The following is a 21,214-nucleotide window of genomic DNA, read 5'->3' on the forward strand; positions in this document are numbered from 1 at the left end:
TTTTTACGCAAAAGACGAATTTCCAACAAATTACAAATTTTTATATTTCGACAATAATTTTATTTCAATTTTAACTTAAAAAAGAAATATAGTTGGATTTATCTATTAAAGAAAACTTTTTTAGCAAGTAGTTGCATTTTCAACAACAAAAATAAATTTGTTGTCAAAAACTAATTTTTAACCCGAAAATATGAATTTTCAACACAAAGTTAATTTTTAACAAAAACAGATTGATTTTCAAACACATAATTGAATTTTTTACTACCAAAAATTGATTTTATACCAAAGAAGACGAATTGTTCGCAAAATATATATTTTTTCTACCAAATAGTTAAATTTGAGGCCAAGAAGATTAATTTTCTATCAAAAAGGAACACTTTTCAATGAAATAGTGGAATTTTTAACTAAATAGTTGATTTTTTAACTGAAAGGAATTAATTTAAAAAAAAGGGAAGTTAATTTTTTAATCAACAAATTTGAATTGTCAACAAATTACATAAATTACCACAGAACAGTTTAATTTTATACCATGTAATACTTGATAGATTAAAGACTTATTATTTTAATTTTGAATACAAAAATTTAATAAAATCAAAGAAGACGAACTTTCAACAAAACACATATATTTTCTACCAAATAGCTTAATTTTAAACCAAGCGGATTAATTTTCTGTAGGAAAAAATTGATTTAAAAAATGCATGCATTTTTATCCGAATAGTTAAATTTTCAACCGAAAATCGAATAGTTAAGTTCTCTGCAAAATAGTTGAATTTTCTACCTGGAAATATTGTCATCGAAAAATGTAATAGTTGATAAATTTCAGATAAAAAATACATATATTTTATACCAAATTGTTTAAGAAAATACATCAATTTTCAACAAGCAGTTAAATTTTCAACTAAAAAAACCAAATTTTTAACCAAAAATCGAACAATTTAATTATCTAAATAACCGTTACATTTTTCAACCTAGAAATATTAGCTTTTTTACGAAATAGTTTAATTTTTTACCAGAAAGAGAAATCTTCAACAAAATACATAATTTTTTAACAAAATAGTTGAATTTTTTAACCAAAAGACGAATTTTCAACAAATTTTGATATTTCAACAATATTTTTTTTTAATTTATTAAAAAAAAGAAATATAGTTGGATTTAACTAATAAAGAAAAATTATAAACCACGCAATTGCATTTTTAACAACAAAAATTAATTTTTTGTCAAAAACGAATTTTCAACAACACACATCCATTTTTTTTACAAATATTTAATTTTTCTGCAAAATTATTTAATTTTTGAGGCGAAAATAAAATGTTCTACAAAGCAGTTGAATGTTCAACCTGAAAATATAAATTTTCAACAGAAATTTTCATCTAAAACTGATTGATTTTTAATCAGACAGTTGCATTTTTAACCAAAAAAGATCAAATTTCTACAGAAAATTTTTCAAATCAAATGGAAAAATTTTCAAAGGAAAAAAATAAACAAAATAGTTAAATTTTTAATTAAAAAAAAGTGTCAGTTAAGAAGGGAACCAATTTTCAATCCAATTGTTGATTGATCAAATCAAAAAGACAAATTTTCTAACAAGAAGTATGAATTTTCAACAAAATAATTCACTTTTTAACCAAACAAAGAATGCAATTTCAACCAAATTTGCTGAATTTTCTCATTTTAATTCTATTATCTCAGTTGACATTTATGTAGACAAACGAGAAAAAAGATAGGAATAGGGAAAATAGGGACAAGACTATGAAAGCCCGCCATAAATAGGAATTTTTCTTATTTTTAAAAACTCAGAAATAAGATTTTAAATAAAACTTCAAGTTCATTTTTAATATTTTTCAAATAGTAGGTTGAGAAACCTGGAAAGTTTGCTTAAAAAATAAAGTTAATTTTCTATTGCACAATTTTTTTCGGACTATACACCTTTAAATTCGTACTACACATAAGTTTAATACTTGAGAAATGTTATGAAACTCTTTTTACAGTGTTTTTTTTTCAAATTTGAGACACTATTTACATTATTTTTTATCGCTGAAGTGGGTCCGAAGCCTGCATTTTTTATAACAAATAAAAGCAAGGCAAAATATCATAAAATACATTTATTTCTAGTCAACACGGTAACGTACTTGAAAAAGTACTCATAAACATGAAAAAAGTACCATAATTGAGATATGGATTTAAAATTTAATACTCGAAGGCAGTCGCCAAATTTCAAGTATTAAGTACCATCTGAGATTTGCATTTTTAACTGAGCGTTCTGCTTTTTTAAGTGACTGACGAGTTGTCTCAGGTTTTTCAATTCTTGCATTAATTCCTTATTTTCCTCGGAACAGCGGTCAAGAGTCTTGTTTGTCTCTTTTAACTCTAGTATATAATCACATGCTCGAGATAAAATTCCTCCTTTGCTCTGCAAAAATTTAAACAGAACAGAAAAATTAATACTTTGTTGACCAATTAAAAAAAATCTGGTCAGTTCTACGAAAATATAAATTAAACTTGTTAAAAATCGCTTTCTTGATACAAATTATTAATTAAAGTTTATAGTTTATTTGTAGAATAAATTAGTTTGAAGTGAAAAAATTTAATATTTTAATTACTGGTAACTTTTTCTTGCATAGTTCTGAATTTTATACACATAACATTATTTTTGCCTGAAAAAAATGATAATGTAATTATTTTGATAATATTCCCTATTTTTTCTACGAAATAGTAGAATTTTCAACTAATAAATGTAATTTTTGAACAATAAATGAAATAGTTCAAATTTTCAAACAAACCAATGAGTTTTCAAACAAGAAGATTAAGTTTCAACCATAAAGCCAAATTTTCTACAAAATTCATAAATTTACAACTAAATATTTGAAGTTCTAACTAAAAATTTGGAATAGTGGAATATTAAAATTTTCAGATAAAAAATTAAATTTTCAACAATATAGGTCAATTTGTAACAAATAAATTTTTTCTTCAAAAAATAAATTTTTAACAAAAAAAGCGCATTTTTTAATAAAATACTTAAATTTTCAGACACAGAAATTAAATTTAAACTAAAGTAATGAATCTTCAACCAAAAAATTATTTTTTAACAAAGTAGGATACATTTGAACAAAAAAAGATGAATTTTCAACGAGAAATTAAATAGTTGATATTCCAAAAACAAAAAAACATTTTAATATTAAATGAACAGGGCGGCCGCTGGATCGGGAAAACCGGGAATTTTAAAAGACCCGGGAAATGACAGTTAACTTATTTTTTGACCGGGAATTTAAAAAAAAATTTAGAATAAAAATGTTATCCAACTTTGATTTCAACAGTTTTTTAAATAATTTATTAAATTGTGATTTTTATAAATTATTATATCACTTAGTTTAGAATGCTTAATTCGAAAATATTTCACTTCAAAAATTTTTCATTTTAGATTTTTAATTTTTAAGCATATATTTTAATTTAAAGAATTTAAAAATGCAGTTATAAAGGTTAAATAAAAATAAAAATTAGAAGTTTTTAAAATCGAAGATTTTTTTAATAAAAAAACAAGAAGGCAACCGGACAGGGAAACCAGGAATTTTACGAATTTTCAGAAGAAAAATCTGCCAAAGTTCGGTTTTAACAGTTTTTTAAATAATTAAAGTGCAGTTGAAAGATTTAAACAATTAAAAATTAAAATAATTTGAAGTTGAAAATTTTTTTTTATAAAAAACAGTTTTATTTTGTCAACTGTATATATAAATAATTTTTTTTAAAAATGGATCTGTACTCTGAGTATATAAATCTGAACAATAATTTATTTCACCAATCAATTCTAGATCCGTTCAAAATGTGAGAATTTCCAGATTGTAATTGTTTCAATCCGAAAGTCTTAATAAGAATTGAAATTGATATATCATTTATTCCGATAATTTTATTTTTAAATAAAAATTTTCATGATTTATCAATAATATATTTTCAATTCAGAGTTTCAGGTCTTCCTTTATATTATTTTTTATATTAAATTTAATAAATAATTTTAATAATATATTATTTCTATTAATTTTTTTTAGCCAATAAAAAATGTAAACTTGCGTTTTATTATTTTCAACTTAAAAGTAAATTCATAATAATGTAGTCATAATTAAAGGTTTTTATTAAATTTAAAATATTGTGAGTCTAAATTATTTCATATTTATATAATTTAATTTGAAATTTCTTAATGTAGAATCTTTAGATTTCCGAAGAACTTTTAAACTATTAGCATTGCAATTTTAATTGTTCTATTTTAAAGGTGCTTAATTTATATGTGAAATTGTTAAATTTTGACGCATAAACAACAATTGAACACTTATTATGTGTGGAAAAAAGTTGAGTAATTTTAAGAGATATTTAGAAGTTTTGAAGAGGTTCAAAATTATTTCAAGTAATTTAAACGAAGTGTGTTAACATTTTTTTCAGAACTTTTAAATATATTTTGAAACTAATCGAAAATTTCCTACAATTTTTGAAAATTCTGAAATTTAAAAAAAAATCCTTAAAATCTTCCATGTTCTTCTTTGATCATTTTTGTAATCTCTTAAAATCTTCTTAAACTTTCTGTTACAATAATTTTTTTAAAGTGAAAAATCATTTGCAATTTTCCTAAGAATCTTAAGAAAATTTTTTTATTCTTTTGAAATCTTTCACAATTATTAAAAAAATTCTAAATTTTTTGTTTGAAATCTGCAAAAATTTACATTTTATTTTAAATTTGGCTGTAAGTATTTTAAATTATTTCAAGTTCTAAATTTAATTCGAATCTCTTGAAAATTAAATTATACTATTTCTAAATTCAAATTCATTTTTTTTTAATTTTCAGGATTTTCTAAAAGTTATAGAAAAAAATACATTTAAAAGTTCTGAAAAAAATTCAAAAGTTCTTTTGAATTTGGACAAATTTAAAACCACTTCTAGATTTCTCAAGATTTTGAAATAAAATTTTAAAGCTTTTAAAGGATTTTATTTTTCAATTTCTAATGTGTCTAGCTTAAAATTACTTAAAATAATATAATTTTTAACGTTTTCAAAGTTCATTGCTTGATTCTTTAATTTAGACTATTGAAAATTTTAACGTGCATCTATATTTTTGGAACTTAATCTGAATCTTTGAACTCTATATTTTATAACAGTTCTAAATTTTGCAGTTTATTTGCATTTCATTCAACATTGTTTATTTGAAAAGTACTATCTTCCATTTGGTACGTGTACATTTTTGAGCATTTGAATAGACAATTTCTGAATTGAAAAACTTTTAAACTTCAATCTTTAAACTTTGGAATTCAAGTGTTCCACTTGGAATGCTTGAATTTTAAAAAAATATCAATTTTAAATAAAATACTTAATTTTGAAGTTAAAATATTGATTATCAACCGAGGAAAAAAAAATTGCAATAAAATAGTTAAATTTTCATCAAAAGAAATTAAATTTTAACAAAAAATGAAATAGTTTAATTTTCAACCAAAAATGAAATAGTTCAATTACCAACCAAAAATGATGAGTTTTCAAACAAGAAGATTAAGTTTCAACAAGAAAGACAAATTTTCAACAAAATACATACATTTCCAAAAAAAATATTTAAAGTTCTAATTAAAAAGGTAACTTTTCTACTAAAAAGAAGACGAATTTTCAACAAAATTGGTGAATTAAAAAAAATAAAAAAATGGAATAGTGAAATAGTGAAATTTTTAGATAAGAAAATGAATTTTCAACAATATAGTTCAACTTATAACAAAACAATCGAATTTTCAACTAAAAAATGAAAAAAAATGTCAACTAAAACTGGAACAATTAAATGTTATGTTAAAAGAATTAATTTTCAACTAAACAAACCGAATTTTTCATTAGAATAATTGATATTTCTACGTAAAAAATTTTAATATTATATAAAACACACTTGAATTAAAAAAAGGCGATTATTAAATAGAATACTTAATTTTTAAGTTAAAAAATTAGTAAAAATTAAGTTTCATTGTAATAGTTCAAATTTTGGTTAAAAAGTTAATTTTAAACTAAAAAAAGAAGGTTTGAATAAAATACTTAAATAGTGAAACCAAAACATTAATTTTCAAAGAAGAAGGTATATTTTCTATCAAAAAGTCGAATTTTCAACGGAAAAATTAATTTTCTATCCAAACAATATTTTTACAAAAGTAATTAAATTTTTTTTAATTATTTGAATATGTAACCAAAGAAATTAATTTTTAACCAACTAAATGAATTTGCAAACAAAACGAATAATTTTTAAAAAATGATCGAAATTTCAAACATATAGTTGAATTTACAGATAAAAAGATCAATTTTCGAAAAAAGAAAAACGAATTTTAAAAAAATAGTTAAATTTTTAACCGAAAAATAATTTTTCAACCAAAAATATTAAGTGGTGAGGATACAAATTAATTTTCAGCCAAAAAAGACGAATTTTTAATATAATACATTAATTTTCATCTAAATGGATGATTTTTAAACTAGAAGTCGTAATTTTTTAACTAAAAATTAACAAGTACTGTTCACCAATTTTTAATGAAAAAAATTATTTTTACCAAAATAGTTAATTTTAAACCAAAAAGGACGAATTTTCAATTTAAATAATTTTAAAATGAAGTCTTGAAGTCTTAAACAAGAAAAAAATAAAAGCGTTTGTAGTTGAGAATTTTGGATAATAACCATTTTTATTCCATCAAATGTAAATAAAATATTTTCAAAATGGATCTGTACTTCAAAAGAATCAAAAAACATTTTCTCGAGATTCCTAGAAAAATTGAAAATGATTTTTCATTTTGAAAAATTATTTTAAGCGAATGTTTAAAAAGATTATAAAAGATTTCCAAAATAGTAAAAAAAGAATGTGGAAGATTTAAAGGCTTTTTTTGTTTAATTTCCAGGAATTTCTAAAAATCGTAGGAAAAATTCAATTCATTTTAACAGATATTCACAAGTTCGGAAAAAATTTCAAAAATAATTTTTAATTTGAAAAATGTTGAACAATGCTTAGATTTTTCAAGATTTTGAAATACAATTTTGAAACTTTTCAAGGGTGTTTAAACTATTTAAGATGAAAATAATTTAAGAAGTGTTCAGTTTTAAAAAAATTTAATTTTGAAATTTTTAATGTTTCTAGCATAAAATTGCTTAAAATAATGTAATTTTGAAAATTTTAGAGTTCTTTGATTGATTCATTAATTTATAGAGAATTGGAAATTATAATGTAGATATATATTTTTAGAATTGAATCTGAATCTTTGAACTCTACATAATTTATAAAAGTACTTCCATTTTATATATTTTTATTTTTATTGAACATTCAAGTGAAAAATTTTTGAATTAAAAAACTTTGAACTTCAGTTTTAAGAGTTTAAGACTAAAGAGTCCCATTTTGAGTGCTTTAATTTGTAGTTTATTTTTTATTTGCTTCAAATAGAAAAATTTTTAGCTTTAAAATTCGAATTTTTAAAGTTTTATTGGCCGTGAAAAATGTTTGCGAACCGGGAAATGAATGGGAATTTTAATCGTTGATTAAAACGGCCACCCTGTAATTTCTAGGGATTTCTATGGATTTCATAACAGTTTAACAGTTATCAAAGAATTTATACACAAAAATTGAGGGATTTCGAAGATTTTCCAATATTTCAAGATATTTTCAAAAATTTTTAAGAATTCTAAATATTTTAGGATAATTTAAAAGATCCCAAGAAATTTTTCATGAGCTTAAAAAATTTCGAAATAATTCACGCGAATTAAGGGTTTTCGTAGGAGAAAAAAAGATTTTAAGACATTTTCAAATATTTAACGGGATTTCAAAAATGTAATGCGGTTTTAAAGAATTTCGGAAAATTTGGGAGGATTTGATATTTTAAAACATTTCAAAGAATTACAGAGGATTTCTAATTTCAAAATTTTTAAAGACTTTCAAGGGATATCAGATTTCATGTAATCTCACGGGATTTTATAATATTGAGAGATATCAAAGATTTGAACAGATTTTCAAATATTTTAACGTAGTTTCCAAGATTTTAAAGATTTCAGGATAGCTTAAAAGATTCCCAGAAATTTTCAAGAGCTCAAAAAAATTTCAAGGAATTTCAAGCCAGTTGAGAGATTTCACAAATTTAATGTGGGTTTTAAAATTTTCCGAAAATATTAAAGGCTTTCAAGGAATATCATCAGATTTCATCTAATTTCACAAGATTTCTAAGGATTGTATGATACTGTAATGGATTTTAAAGATTTTAACAGATTAAAAAATAGTTCAAGGTATTTACAAAAATTCTAAAAAAACTTCAATAGCATTCCAAAAGATTTCAATGGATTTCAGTGGATTTCAAAATATTTCAAAAGATTTAAAAGAAATTGCAATGTATCATGTAGTTCCAAGAGATTTTATAATATTTTAAAGGATTTTTAAGAATATATTCATTAGAATTAAAAGATTTCAAAGATTTAAACAGTTTTCAAATATTTCAGAAATTATTCAAGATATTAAAAAAATTTTCAGGATTTTTAATGATAGGACCTATAAGGTTTTATGAGGATTTTAATAAATTTTATAAGCTTTCTGCGGATTTCAATGATTTTATGGAATTTCGAAATCTCTCAAGGTATTTTGATTTTTTCAGGATTTAAGAAAATATAAGATTTCAAAGCAATTCACGAGCTTTTCCAGGTATTTTATAACATTTTAATGGACTTCGAAGAATTTATTCACAAGAATTGAGAGATTTCGTAGGATTTACATAATTTTAGGATATTCGAAAAGATATTTTAAAAGGTTTCGAAGAATTTTCAGTGGATTTTAATTATTTAAAAGAATTTCAAAGAATTAAAAATATTTTAGGGTACATAAAAAAGAGTTGAGGAATTTTCAAGAGCTTTAAAAAATTTCAAGGGATTTCATATCTGAAATCTTTAGCAATTTGCTAAAGATTTCAGATATTTTAGTATATTTTTAAAAATTTGCAAGGAATTTTCCCGAGCTTTAAAAAATTGCAATGAATTTAAAAACACTGTAAAGGATTTTAAATATTTAAAAAATTCCAAAGCATTTTCTAACACTATAAAATGTTTCAATTGAGATATTTTAAATATTTGAAGAGATTTTTAAATAATTCAAAGTATTTCCAAAGAGTTTTAAGAATTTTAAAGAATAAAAAAATTCCAAGAAATTTTCCACATATTTGAACAGATTTCCAAGGATTTCAAAAGATCTCCGAGGATTTCAATGATTTTAAGGGATTTCAAAAGCTCTCAATGTATTTTATTAAATTCTTTAGCATTGCAGGAAATATCATCAAATTTCATGTAATTTTAGGAGATTTTATCATATTTTCATGGTTTTCAAAAAATTTATTAAAAAAAATTGAAATATTTTAAATATTTGAAGAGATTTTCAAATATTTCAAAGTATTTCCAAAGAGCTTTAAGAATTTTAAAGAGTAAACAATTTTAAGGGATTTTAAAAGATCTCAGGGTATTTTAATGTTTTCAGGATTTCAGGAAATATCAGATTTCATTGAATTTAATAGAAGTTAAAAGATTTTATTTACAAAAATTGAGAGATTTTGTACGATTTCAAAAGTTTTTAAATATTTCAAGCTATTTCCACAATTTTTAAAGATTTTCCAAAATTTGAGGATATTCGAAAAGATATTTTCAAATATTCCAAGGAATTTTCTATAGATTTCAATCATTTAAATGTATTTCAAATAATTAAAAAAATTTGGGTTTAAAATATTTTTAAAAATTTCAATGATTTTAAGGGATTTCAAAAGCTCTTAATTTGTTTTAATAAATTCTCTAGCATTGTAAGAAATATCATCAAATTTCATGTAATCTCAAGAGATTTTATAATATTTTAATGGATTTCAAAGAATTTATTCGCCATAATTGAGATATTTTTAATACTTGAAGAGATTTTCAAATAATTCAAAGTAAAGAGTTTTAACAATTGTAAAGAGCAAAAAAATTCCAAGAAATTTTCCACAGATTTTAACAGATTTTCAAGGATTTCAATGATTTAAAGGAATTTAAAAAGATGTCAGGGTTTTTAAATTTTTTTCAGCGTTTCAGGAAACATCAGATTTCATTAAAGTTATTAGAATTTAAAAGAATTTATTTACAAGAATTGAGGGATTTTCTAAAATTTCAAATTTTTTATATATATTTCAAGGTATTTCCACAATTTTCAAAAATTTTCAAAGATTTTAGGATATTCGAAAAGATATTTTTGGATATTCTAAGGAATTTTCTAGAGATTTCAATCATTTAAAGGTATTTAAAATAATTAAAAAAAAATTAGGGTACTTAAAAAATGTTGAGGAATTTTTAAGAGCTTCAAAAAATTGCAATAAATTAAAAAAGACTGTAAAGGATTTTTAATATTTAACAAAATTCTAAAGCATTTTCTAACGCTTTAAAAAGTTTTAGAGGATTTCAAAAGCACTCAATGTATTTTAATCAATTCTTTAGTATTGCAGAAAATATCAGATTTCATGTAATTTTAGGAGATTTTATAATATTTTAATGGTTTTCAAAAAATTTATTTACAAAAATTGAAATATTTAAAATAATATTTGCAGAGATTTTCAAATATTTCAAATGATTTCCAAGAGTTTTAAAAACTTTAAATTTTTAAGAGTAAAAAAATTCCAAGAAATTTTCCACAGATTTTAACACATTTTCAAAGATTTCAATGATTTTAAGGGATTTTCAAAGACCTCAGGGTATTTTAATTTTTTCAGCATTTCAGGAAATATCAGATTTAATTAAATTTAACAGAACTTAAAAGAATTTATTTACAAGAATTGAAGGATTTTGTAGGATTTCAAGTTTTTAAATATTTCAAGGTATTTTCATAATTTTTAATGACTTTAGGATATTCAAAAAGATATTTTTAAATATTCCAAGGAATTTTCTATAAATTTCAATCATTTAAAGGTATTTCAAATAATTCAAAAAAACGCGGAGTACTTTAAAAGTTTTGAGGAATTTTTAAGAGCTTTAAAAAATTGCAATGAATTTAAAAAGACTACAAAGGATTTTAAATATTAAAAAAAAAATCCAAAGCATTTTCTAAAGTGTTAAAAAGTTCCAGAGGATTTCAAAATATTTCCAAGAATTTCAATGATTTTAAGGGATTTCAAAAGCTTTCAATGTATTTTAATAAATTCTCTAGTATTGTTAAAAATATCATCAAATTTCATGTCATTTCAGGAGATTTTAAAATATTTTAATGCATTTCAAAACATTTATTCATAAAAATTGAAATATTTTAAATATTTGAAGAGATTTTAAAATAATTCAAAGTATTTCCAAAGAGTTTTAAGAATTTTAAAGAGTAAAAAAATTCCAAGAAATTTTCCACAGATTTTAACAGATTTTCAAGGATTTTAATAATTTTAAGGGATTTTTAAATATCTCAGGCTATTATTATTTTTTTAGGATTTCAGGAAATATCAGATTTAATTATATTTAACAGAATTTGAAAGAATTTATTTGCAAGAATTGAATGATTTTATAGGATTTCAAAATTTATTTAATATTTTAAGGTATTTCCACAATTTTAAAAGATTTTCAAACATTTTAGGATATTCGAGAAGATATTTTTAAATATTCCAAGGAATTTTTTTATAGATTTCAATCATTTAAAGGTATTTCAAATAATTAGAAAAAATTTAGGGTACTTAAAAATTTTTGAGGAATTGTTAAGAGCTTTATAAAATTGAAAAATTAAAAGATTCCAAAGCATTTTCTAACGCTTTAAAATGTTTCAAGGAATTTCAAAAGATTTTCAAGGATTTCAAATGTTCTCAAGGTATTTTAATAAATTCTTTAGTATTGCAGGAAATATCATCAGATTCCATGTAATTTCAGGAGATTTTATCATATTTTCATGGTTTTCAAAAAATTTATTTACAAAACTATTCCAAGGAATTTTCTATAGATTTCAATCATTTAATGGTATTTCAAATAATTAACAAAATTTACGCAATTAAAAAAATTTTTCAAGGAATTTTCCAGATCTTTAAAAAGTTTTAAGATATTTCAACAGTTTGGAAAAAATAAAAAATATTTAAGGCTTTTTTTTAATTCCGAAGAATTTTCAAGAACTTAACAAAATTGTAGGAATTAAAAAAGACTCTTAAAAGTATTTGATAAGATGTAAAAATAATTCAAGTTATTTTCAAAGAGTTTTATGAATTTTACAGATTTTCGAATCTTTAAAATGATTCCAAGAAATTTTCAAGAGTTGTACAAAATTTCAGTGAATTTTGCATAACTTTAATGTTTTAAGGGATTTTAAAGAATGTAATGCATTTTTTTTCATTCAATTTCACCAGATTTGGAAGGATTTTATATGACCTATACGGTTTTAGGATATTGAAAAAAATCCCAAGATAGTTTTAAGCCATTAACAAAGATTTTATCAGATTTCATAAAATTTCTCGGAATTTTATATAATATTTTAATGAATTTCCATAGAAATTATTTACAATATTTCTCGAATGATTTTAAATATTTAAATAGATTTTCAATTGCTTTAAGGGTTTTATTTAAAAACTGTCAAGTAATTTCCATGAATTTAAGGAATTATAAAAAAAAAATAAATGCAGTTTTAAAGAATTTATTTTTATTTCACATGATTTGCATGGATTTAACAGGATATTTTAAAATTTTAAGATATTTTTACAAAATTCAAAGAGATTTTTAAGGAATTGTAATAGGATTTCTGAGATCCTCATTTTATTTTTTGTTTCAGGAAAAGCAATTTCGCCAATCGGTAACGTAATTAATGGATAAAATAAGATTTTTAATTATTCTTTATCTCACCTGAGATTCAAAATTCTGTTTGCTCTCCCCTCCATCAATTGTGCTAACTTTATATTCCGGCAAAAGTTTTCCCAAAACTGTAATCCAGGTGTTAATTTTATCTCTTCGTCGTCGCTCCACTTCATTGTGCGTTTCTCTTCTTTTGTCGTCCCTCTAAAAAAATATTAGTAATCCGATCTAAAAAGATTTGTATAACGATATTTGTAATTTTGAAAATAAAACCTAAAAACAATCAGTTTTATTCAGAAAAATTATAGAAAACCTTTTGAGATTTTAATTTAAAATTAAAATTTAAAAAACCTTCAGAGTATCTAATAAATTATTCTAAATATAATAAATATTTTATGATAATGATTTTAGCTAGAAAGAAGTTTTTTTTTAAAGAAGTTTTTTGAAAGAATTTTAAAGAAAATTCACGACTTTTAATTGTGTTTTAATTTTTATTCAGTGCATTATACAGGGTTTCATTTTTTAAAGTTCCAGGTAATATTGAAGTTTTTCATTGGAAATTGTTTTTCTTTTTTAACAAAAATCATTAGATTTTAAAGGTTCATAATTTTTTAACAATTTTATGTTACGTTACACCAGAAATTCCATACTTTGAAACAAAAATCGGAAATTTGAATATAAAATTAAAAAAAAAGATTTTAAAAGATTTAAATTTGCATTTCAAAACAAAAATCGTTATAATTTTAACAAGATTTAAAATCTTTTAACATTTTTATATCTAAATCATTATATTTTAAAGGTTCATTTTTTTACAATTTAGCGGTTAAGGTCAATAATTGCTACTTCCAAATAAAAATCATTATAATTTGAACAAAATTTAGAATCTTTCAAGATTTTTAAAATTATGTTTGATCTTTTTTTAAGCATATTTGTCTATTTCCTTTCAAAGTTATATATTATAATTTTCCTGAGATTCTGGAGAGAGCTTAAAAAGATTTTTGAAGACTTTCAAGAACTGAATAACCAAAATTTTAACAACAAAAATAATTTTTAACCAACCATGTTTAATGGTTGAATTTTCAACAAAAATGCAGATGAATTCTTAGTAATGTATATATATATAAGGTGAATTTTCAAAAAAGTAATTGAATTTTTATAAAAAAAAATATATATTTTTTTTCACTCCAGAAAGAAAAAAACTGCAACCAAAGTATAATCCGACGTAAAAAAAATGTTGAAAACAAAATAAAAATTTTAAATAACTGAATTTTATTTTTTAAGGTTTAATTACTATATAATTTTCGTAAGATTCCCAAGAATATTCAAAACGATTTTTCAAGATTTCCGATGTGTCAAAAAAGTATTCAGAACATTTTTATGAAAGTTTTTACTTTACAGTTTTAAAATATGTTTAATATCTTAAAAACTTATATAATTTCTAAATATCTTTTTGAGCAATCTTAAATTTATTTTTTCAATTTGGAAAATAATCAAAAAAATTTCCTGGAATCTTAAGAAAGAAAATGCATCAAAGTTATGTTTCGAAATCTTCCAAAATATTGATTTAAAATTTTTGAAACCTTTTCAAACTTTAAATTATTTTACGAAATTTATTCAAAACTTCAAAATATCTTTCAAAATTTACATGAAAATGTTTAATAAATGTTTAAAAAATAAAACAATTTTCTTAAAATCTGCCAGCTTTTTTTAAAAATTTGGAAATATTTTTATATAATCACTTTAAATTAAATTTTGACATAGAAAACCAGTTTCAACTTTTCTAGGAATCTTAAGAATTTTTCTTATTATCTAAACTTTTAAAACAGTTAGAAGCTTTCAAATTTTATTTTGAAAACTTCAAAAATAATTATTTAAATTGTTCGAAATATTTAAAAGTTTTAAATTATTTTCTTATGACATTTTTTCAAAACTTTTAAATATCATTCCAAAAGATTCGAAGATTACCTACCAATTTTTTTTAATCTTTGAAAATAAAAATCATTTCCTTAAAACCATCCAAATCCTTTTTCGAAACTTTTGAAAATCTTTCGAAACGTTTTAAAATATTTTGGAAGAATCTCTTAAAAATTAAAAATAAAAAATCATTCAAAATTCTTACAAAGCTTCGAAAGATTTTGTCCGAAATCTTCAAAAAAATGCGTTTCAAATTTTTTCAAATTTTTTAAGCTTAAACTTATTTTTTAATCTTTCCAAAACTTGGAAATATCTCTTAAACTTACTCGAATTTTTCGTAAAATTTCTTAATCTTGAAAAATTGGCTTTAAAATCTTCTACATAATTTTCCGAAACTTTAGGAAATCATCTGAAATGTTTTGAAATCTTTTTAGATTTTTTCAAAAAATTCATTTTCCAAAATAAAGCGACTTTCTTTTTACAAGAATTTATCGATGTTTTTGTAGGGCAAGTATTCCTTGCATTTTTTCCAATTAGTAGAAATTTTTAGTAAAGTAGGTAATATTTTTTGAGACCAGGAAAACCCGAGAAATAACAGAGAACTTCTTTTTTTAACAGAGAATTTTTTTTATTTTAAAAGAAAAATCTGTCCAAACTCGATTTTAACAATTTAAAAAATAATTCCTTGAATTTTTATCTTCTTTAATTATGATATCATTCAATTTATAATGCGTAATTCGCAAATCTTTTACTTTACAGAATTTTCCATTTTATATTTTTATTTTTAAACGTACTTTTTTAATTCAAAGAATTTAAAAATGCAGTCTTGGAAGACTTAAACAACTGAAAATTAAAAGCGTCTGAAATTTAAAACTTTTATTTGTTCAACTGTAAACATAAATTAATTATTTATTTAAAAATTGAACTATAGTTATAAAAAAATGAACAATAATAAAAAACCTTAGCCGTAAAAAATGTAAATAATTTGAAATTGAATTATTTGAAATTAAAATCCTTGAATAGTTTAAATTTTAAGGAGCTTTTAAATTTCTAAAGTTACCATTTTAATTGTTCTATTAAAAAGAATTATTATTTGTAAGTAACTTTTTTAATTTTTATGTATAAATAACAATTGAACACTTATTGTTTGTAAAACAATTTAAGTAATTTTTTAGATATATTTAAAGGTTTCGAAATGATTCAAAATTAATTAAAAACTTGAAATGATTTCAAATAATTTAAATAAAGTGTGTTTTAAATGTCTCGAATTTAAAAAATGTAGCTTTTTGCAGATTTTGAACAAAAAATTAGAAGCTTTTTTAGAATTGTGAAAGGCTTAAAAAAAATTAAAACATTTTCTTAATATTGCTAGGAAAATTACAAATGATTTTTTATTTTGAAAAATTATTTAAAATGCGAATCATTTTAAAAGATATTTAGAAATTATTAAAAAATTTTGATAATAATTATAAATTTGAAAAAATTAGAAAGATGTAGATTTTTCAAGACTGAAATAAAATTTTGAAGCTTTTTAAGAATTTTCCAACTATAATAAAAGGAGATGTTTTGGGTTTCGATCGTGAGCAAAACAACGAATTTTTCGATTCTTAATTTTTAAACTATAATTTATAAACAGACATTTTATAGTTAAAGTTTTAATGTTTCCAGCTTAAAATCAGTTAAAATAATTAAATAATCAAATAAAATAATTTTAAAAAAATTAACTTATTGATTGATTCTTCAATTTAGAGAATTAAAAATGATAACATGGATTTATATATTTCGAACTGAATCTTTGAACTCTACAATTTAAAAAAGTTCAAAATTCAAAATTTTTCAGTTTACATGCATTTAATTTTAAAGTGTTCATTTGAATGCAACATTTTTGAATTAAAAAACCTTTTAAACTGCAATCTTAAAAGATAACAATTAAAGAGTTCTACCTTAAGTGCTTTAATTTGCAGTTTATTTGTCATTAATTCAAATGGAAAAATGGTGATCAATAAAGTTCGAATTTATAAATTTAATTGACCGTGAAAAACGTTAGCGAACCTGGAAAAAAACGAAAATCTTTTTCTTCAATTAAAACGGCCACTCTGCCTGATAAACAATTCTTTTGTTTTGGAACAAGATGGGATATTTAAAATTTTGTTAATGAAAATTCTAAAAATTTTAAAACTCATTTAAACATAAGTAAAACATTTAAAACTCATTAAACATTTTTTTAATATGGAAAAATATGTGATCATTTGCTTGACAAAAGAAAGAAATTTCCGAGTCAAGATTTTAGAAAATCTAAAAAAAAAAGAATTTCATGTCTACAATTTGTATTATTGTTTAAATGTGAAAGATTATGGAGGAAATACCTTTTTCGGAATAGGTTCACTCGAGGAATTGGAGGACTTATTGTTAACTTGAAGTTGAGAAACACGAGGAGTGAAAGATTTAAGAGTTTGGGTTGCAAAAGGGTCAGTTTCGTTGCTGATCACGTAATATTGACCATTAACGGGCGAGGCCAAGAGCTGCACAGGTTGCTTCACAGAATTGGGAAGCCCTAGTTCCATTTCCCTTGAATCGCCCTCGTCAATATGAAGTAATTGATAAGCTACCGTTTCTCCAGCCCTATCACTGCCAAAAATCTTTTGTTCATATTGATAATGAAGACCCTCCTCAGCTGTTGCTTCATCATCTGCATCGCAGCCTATGAACTCTGATTCTTCCAAAACTAAACCCACGTTTTCTTCTCCATTCTCCTCGGAACTGAAAATTATCAATTTAATTTCGAAATCAATTTAATCATTCAAATGAGAATCTTTTAAGCTGACACAGTGGGAAAAAATTACTTTTGGTTTAAATTAACGCAGAGCCCACGGATATTAATCGATTTGGACCAAGAAATTTGAAAAAATCTGCCGCTGCGCGAGCACATTCTCATCGCGCGCTACGAGCGCGGATCGCTTCGCTCGCGCAAGTTAGAGCGCGCGACTGTTGGTTTTCACGCTTGGCGTTTGATAATGTATTTATATTTATCCCAAATTTGTGCGCAAGCCTTTTAAATAAAAGATCAAAGAATCGACAACTGTTATTTGGTGATTGTGAATTCTCTCTTGTTAAAGCTCCTTCGGCCTTAACGAACACATTCTCATCACGTATGTCATGCTTCGCACTTGATTACGTCGAAAATCCGAACTTTTCTACATTATGCTCAACTCTATTATATGCAAAATAAATTACAAATATTATTTTGAATGATTACTTTAATATTTATTTCTTATTTGGCATTAAATTTAATTTTTAGCCACCCTGAAATATGTATATCATTTTCATAAATTTATATTATTACCATTCATAATATATAGTATTGGAACACAAGTATTTTCATATCTTATTTTTACTATTTAAAAAACTGCGCATTCTATTAAAATAAAAACATTATTAAACATTTTATTGCAACTTGTTTCGTTTTGCCATAAATATATATATTTTTTATATTCAATGTAGATATAATTTAGGCGAAAAATGTTGTTGAATAAAATGTTATTGTGTCTTGTGTCCTTTTTCCAAAAATCTTTTTTTTACTTTTAATATATTTTTATAACCAGAATTTAGAACAAAACAGTAGACATTTTTTTATGCAAACTCCTGATAAAAAAAAAGAATCCAACGACCAAATTTGGACTACAGCGAACAAACAAAAACAAAAAATCCTATTATAATCTGAAAAAAATAATAATTTTCGGCCTAAAATAAAAAAGAGGAAAGAAAAATTAAAGAAAAATTCTTGTTTTTTTAAACAGGAGTTTGCATCAATTTGATTATTGGTCGTTAAATAGGAATTTTAATTTGGATTTTAATCCAATTTAAATTTCTTAACTTGTTTTTTAGATATTTTTTGGTTGAAGAACTTTAAACATTTTTTTTATTCATTATTTGTATTTTAATAATAATATTTTCTTTTCATTGTAATTAAAAATTTTTTAATAAATTAAAAATTATATTAATGTAAAAAAGTATCATGTTTGATTAAAGTAATAAATTGTAAATTTATTTAAGGATATATTGAATATTCTATTACTAATTATAAATATTAATATTTTTATTTTTATATCATTAATAACTATAAGAATTTTTTGTCTTTTAATTTTGTTCGACTCTTGTGTCGTTTCTCCAAATATTTATTTTTTTAAATTTTTTAATCTTATTTTTTACGATTAAAACAAAAACTGCGTATCCTATCAAAAATTATTTATGACAAATTTGAATGAGTTTTCGCTATTTTTTGAAAGAGCAACTTTTGTCTATTTAATTTTTTCATAGCTTACGTCGTTTGTCCAAAACTTTAATTTTTTTATTTTTAACGTTGTTTTTTAAGACTAAAAACAAAAACTACGCGTCCTATCAAAAATTCATTAACGGCAAATTTGTTGATCTTTTCAGGGCGCGCAATTTTAGTTCATTCATTTTTTTTCGTATCCTGCAATTTCATACAATTTATCAACTAATTATGAGTGTTAATGAAATTATCATTAAGTTCCCAATTTAAAAAAATAACCTAACCAACAAAAATTCCGTTAACAAATTCCCGAATATTGCATTTGTTTGTTAAATTCTTTTTAAAAAAATCATAAAATGTATCCACTAATTATGAATGTTACTGCATTTATTATGAAGATCCCAATTAAAAAGTCTGAAATCGAAACAAAAATTTCCGTCGACAGATGCCCCAACAATTCATTTGTTTATTAAAATTGTATAACAAAATCATAAAGTTGATGAATAAATTATGCGTCTTTTCTGAAATTATAGTGAAGTTCCTAATTAAAAAAGTTGTCATCGAAAAAAACGATTTTTTTCGACAAATGCCTTATCTATGCATTTGTTTTAAAAATGATAAGATTATTCAAAGAATTAAAATTTTTTCTAAAATTATCATAAAGTTCCAAATTAAAAAAAAAATTACATCGAAAAAACAAAGTTTTCTTTAAAAAAAATGCCTGACTAATACATTTCTTTATTAAATTTGTTTATAATATTAACAATAATAATCTCAAGAAGAAATTTCTTCATCATTATATTGCTTTTATCCAAACTTCTTGCATTATAACTTTAAGAAGGCGTAAAATTATGGAAAATCGTAAAAAACATTCTTTCAACAAATAATTTGTTTATAATATTTTTCTTATTATATAATACTGGAATATTTTTAACTAATGTTACTCTATGAAACTTAGGAAATTTCAACAATTTTCATTTTATTGATGAGCACCATTTTTTCCAATGAAAAACTGGTCATTTTTTTGTCATATTTGTTTATTTATAAAAAGTTTATATCTCTGTGAAGTCTTTTAAATCTAGCCGAAATCTTTGCAATCTTCGGGAAATCATTGACATCTTTGCAATATATCTACAATCTTTGAGGATTAATAGAAAAGTTTGTGAAATCTTTGAAATCTATCTGAAATCTATCAAAAATCATTGAAATCTATTTAAAGTCTTTGTGAAGTCTTATAAATCTATCATAAAAATGTTAAAACCTTTGTTCTGTTCAATCTATCTAAATTCTTTGCAAAATCTTTGTGAAGTCTTTTAAATATGTACCAAATATTTGAAATCTTTATAAAATCATTAGGAAATCTTTGAAATTTATTTTAAATCTTTGCGAATTATTTGGAGTCCTTGTAAAGAAATATTTGTTGAATCATTGAAATCTTTGTAAAATCTTTGTGAAATCTGTGAAACAATAGAAAACTTTATGAAATTTTGTTAATATATATTAAATCTTTGTGAATTATTTTAAAATCTTGGTTCAATCTATGAAATCTATCTGAAATATTTGAGAAATCTTTGAAATCTTTGCAAAATTACTGTAATATTTGTAAAATCTTTGTGAAGTCTCTGAAATCTTTGAAAAATTACTGTAATCTTTATAAAATCTTTGTGAAGACTTTAGGAAATCTTTGAAAGCTATCTGAAATCTATCGGAAATAATTGAAATCTTTGTGAAGTCTTTTTAATCTATCCCAAATTTTTTAAATCTTTGTCAAATCTGTTCAACCTATCTAAAATTTTTGCAAAACTATTATGAATTATTTAAAAATCGTTGTGAAGTCTTTTAAATCTATCCGAAAATTTTAAAATCTTTGTTAAATCATTACAAAATCTTTGAAATCTATTTAAAAAATTTGCGAATTGTTTTGACTCTTTGTAAAGAAATATTTGTTGAATCATTGAAATCCTTGTGAAATCTATCCTGAAATCTATGTGAACTAATAGAAAACTTTGTGGAATTTTGTTAATATATCTGAAATTTTTGTGAATTATTTAAAAATCTTTGTTCAATCTATGAAATCTATCTGAAATCTTTGAAAAATTAGTGTTATCTTTATAAAATCTTTGTGCAGTCTTTGGGAAATCATTGAAATCTATTAAATCTATCTGAAACCTATCGAAAACAATTGAAATCTTGATGAAACCTTTGTGAAGTCCTTTAAATCTATCAAAAATTTGTAAAATCTTTATA

General features: G+C 22.4%; 1 protein-coding gene across 1 annotated transcript in view; it reads right to left on the reverse strand.

Moving 5' to 3' along the window:
• Positions 1 to 2,087: 2,087 nt before the first annotated feature.
• The window catches only part of LOC117181615 (upstream stimulatory factor 1-like), a 22,558-nt gene continuing 3,431 nt past the window's right edge, over positions 2,088 to 21,214 (reverse strand). Inside the window, exons 2-4 of the mRNA XM_033374478.1 lie at positions 17,061 to 17,454; positions 12,832 to 12,984; positions 2,088 to 2,410 (exon numbers count right to left, since the gene is read on the reverse strand). Coding sequence (XP_033230369.1) covers positions 2,222 to 2,410; positions 12,832 to 12,984; positions 17,061 to 17,454 — 736 coding nt within the window. The 3' untranslated portion in view covers positions 2,088 to 2,221. The remainder of the gene's footprint in view (positions 2,411 to 12,831; positions 12,985 to 17,060; positions 17,455 to 21,214) is intronic.

The sequence above is a fragment of the Belonocnema kinseyi genome, chromosome 10 (assembly GCF_010883055.1).
Source record: "Belonocnema kinseyi isolate 2016_QV_RU_SX_M_011 chromosome 10, B_treatae_v1, whole genome shotgun sequence".
NCBI classification, from domain to species: domain Eukaryota; kingdom Metazoa; phylum Arthropoda; class Insecta; order Hymenoptera; family Cynipidae; genus Belonocnema; species Belonocnema kinseyi.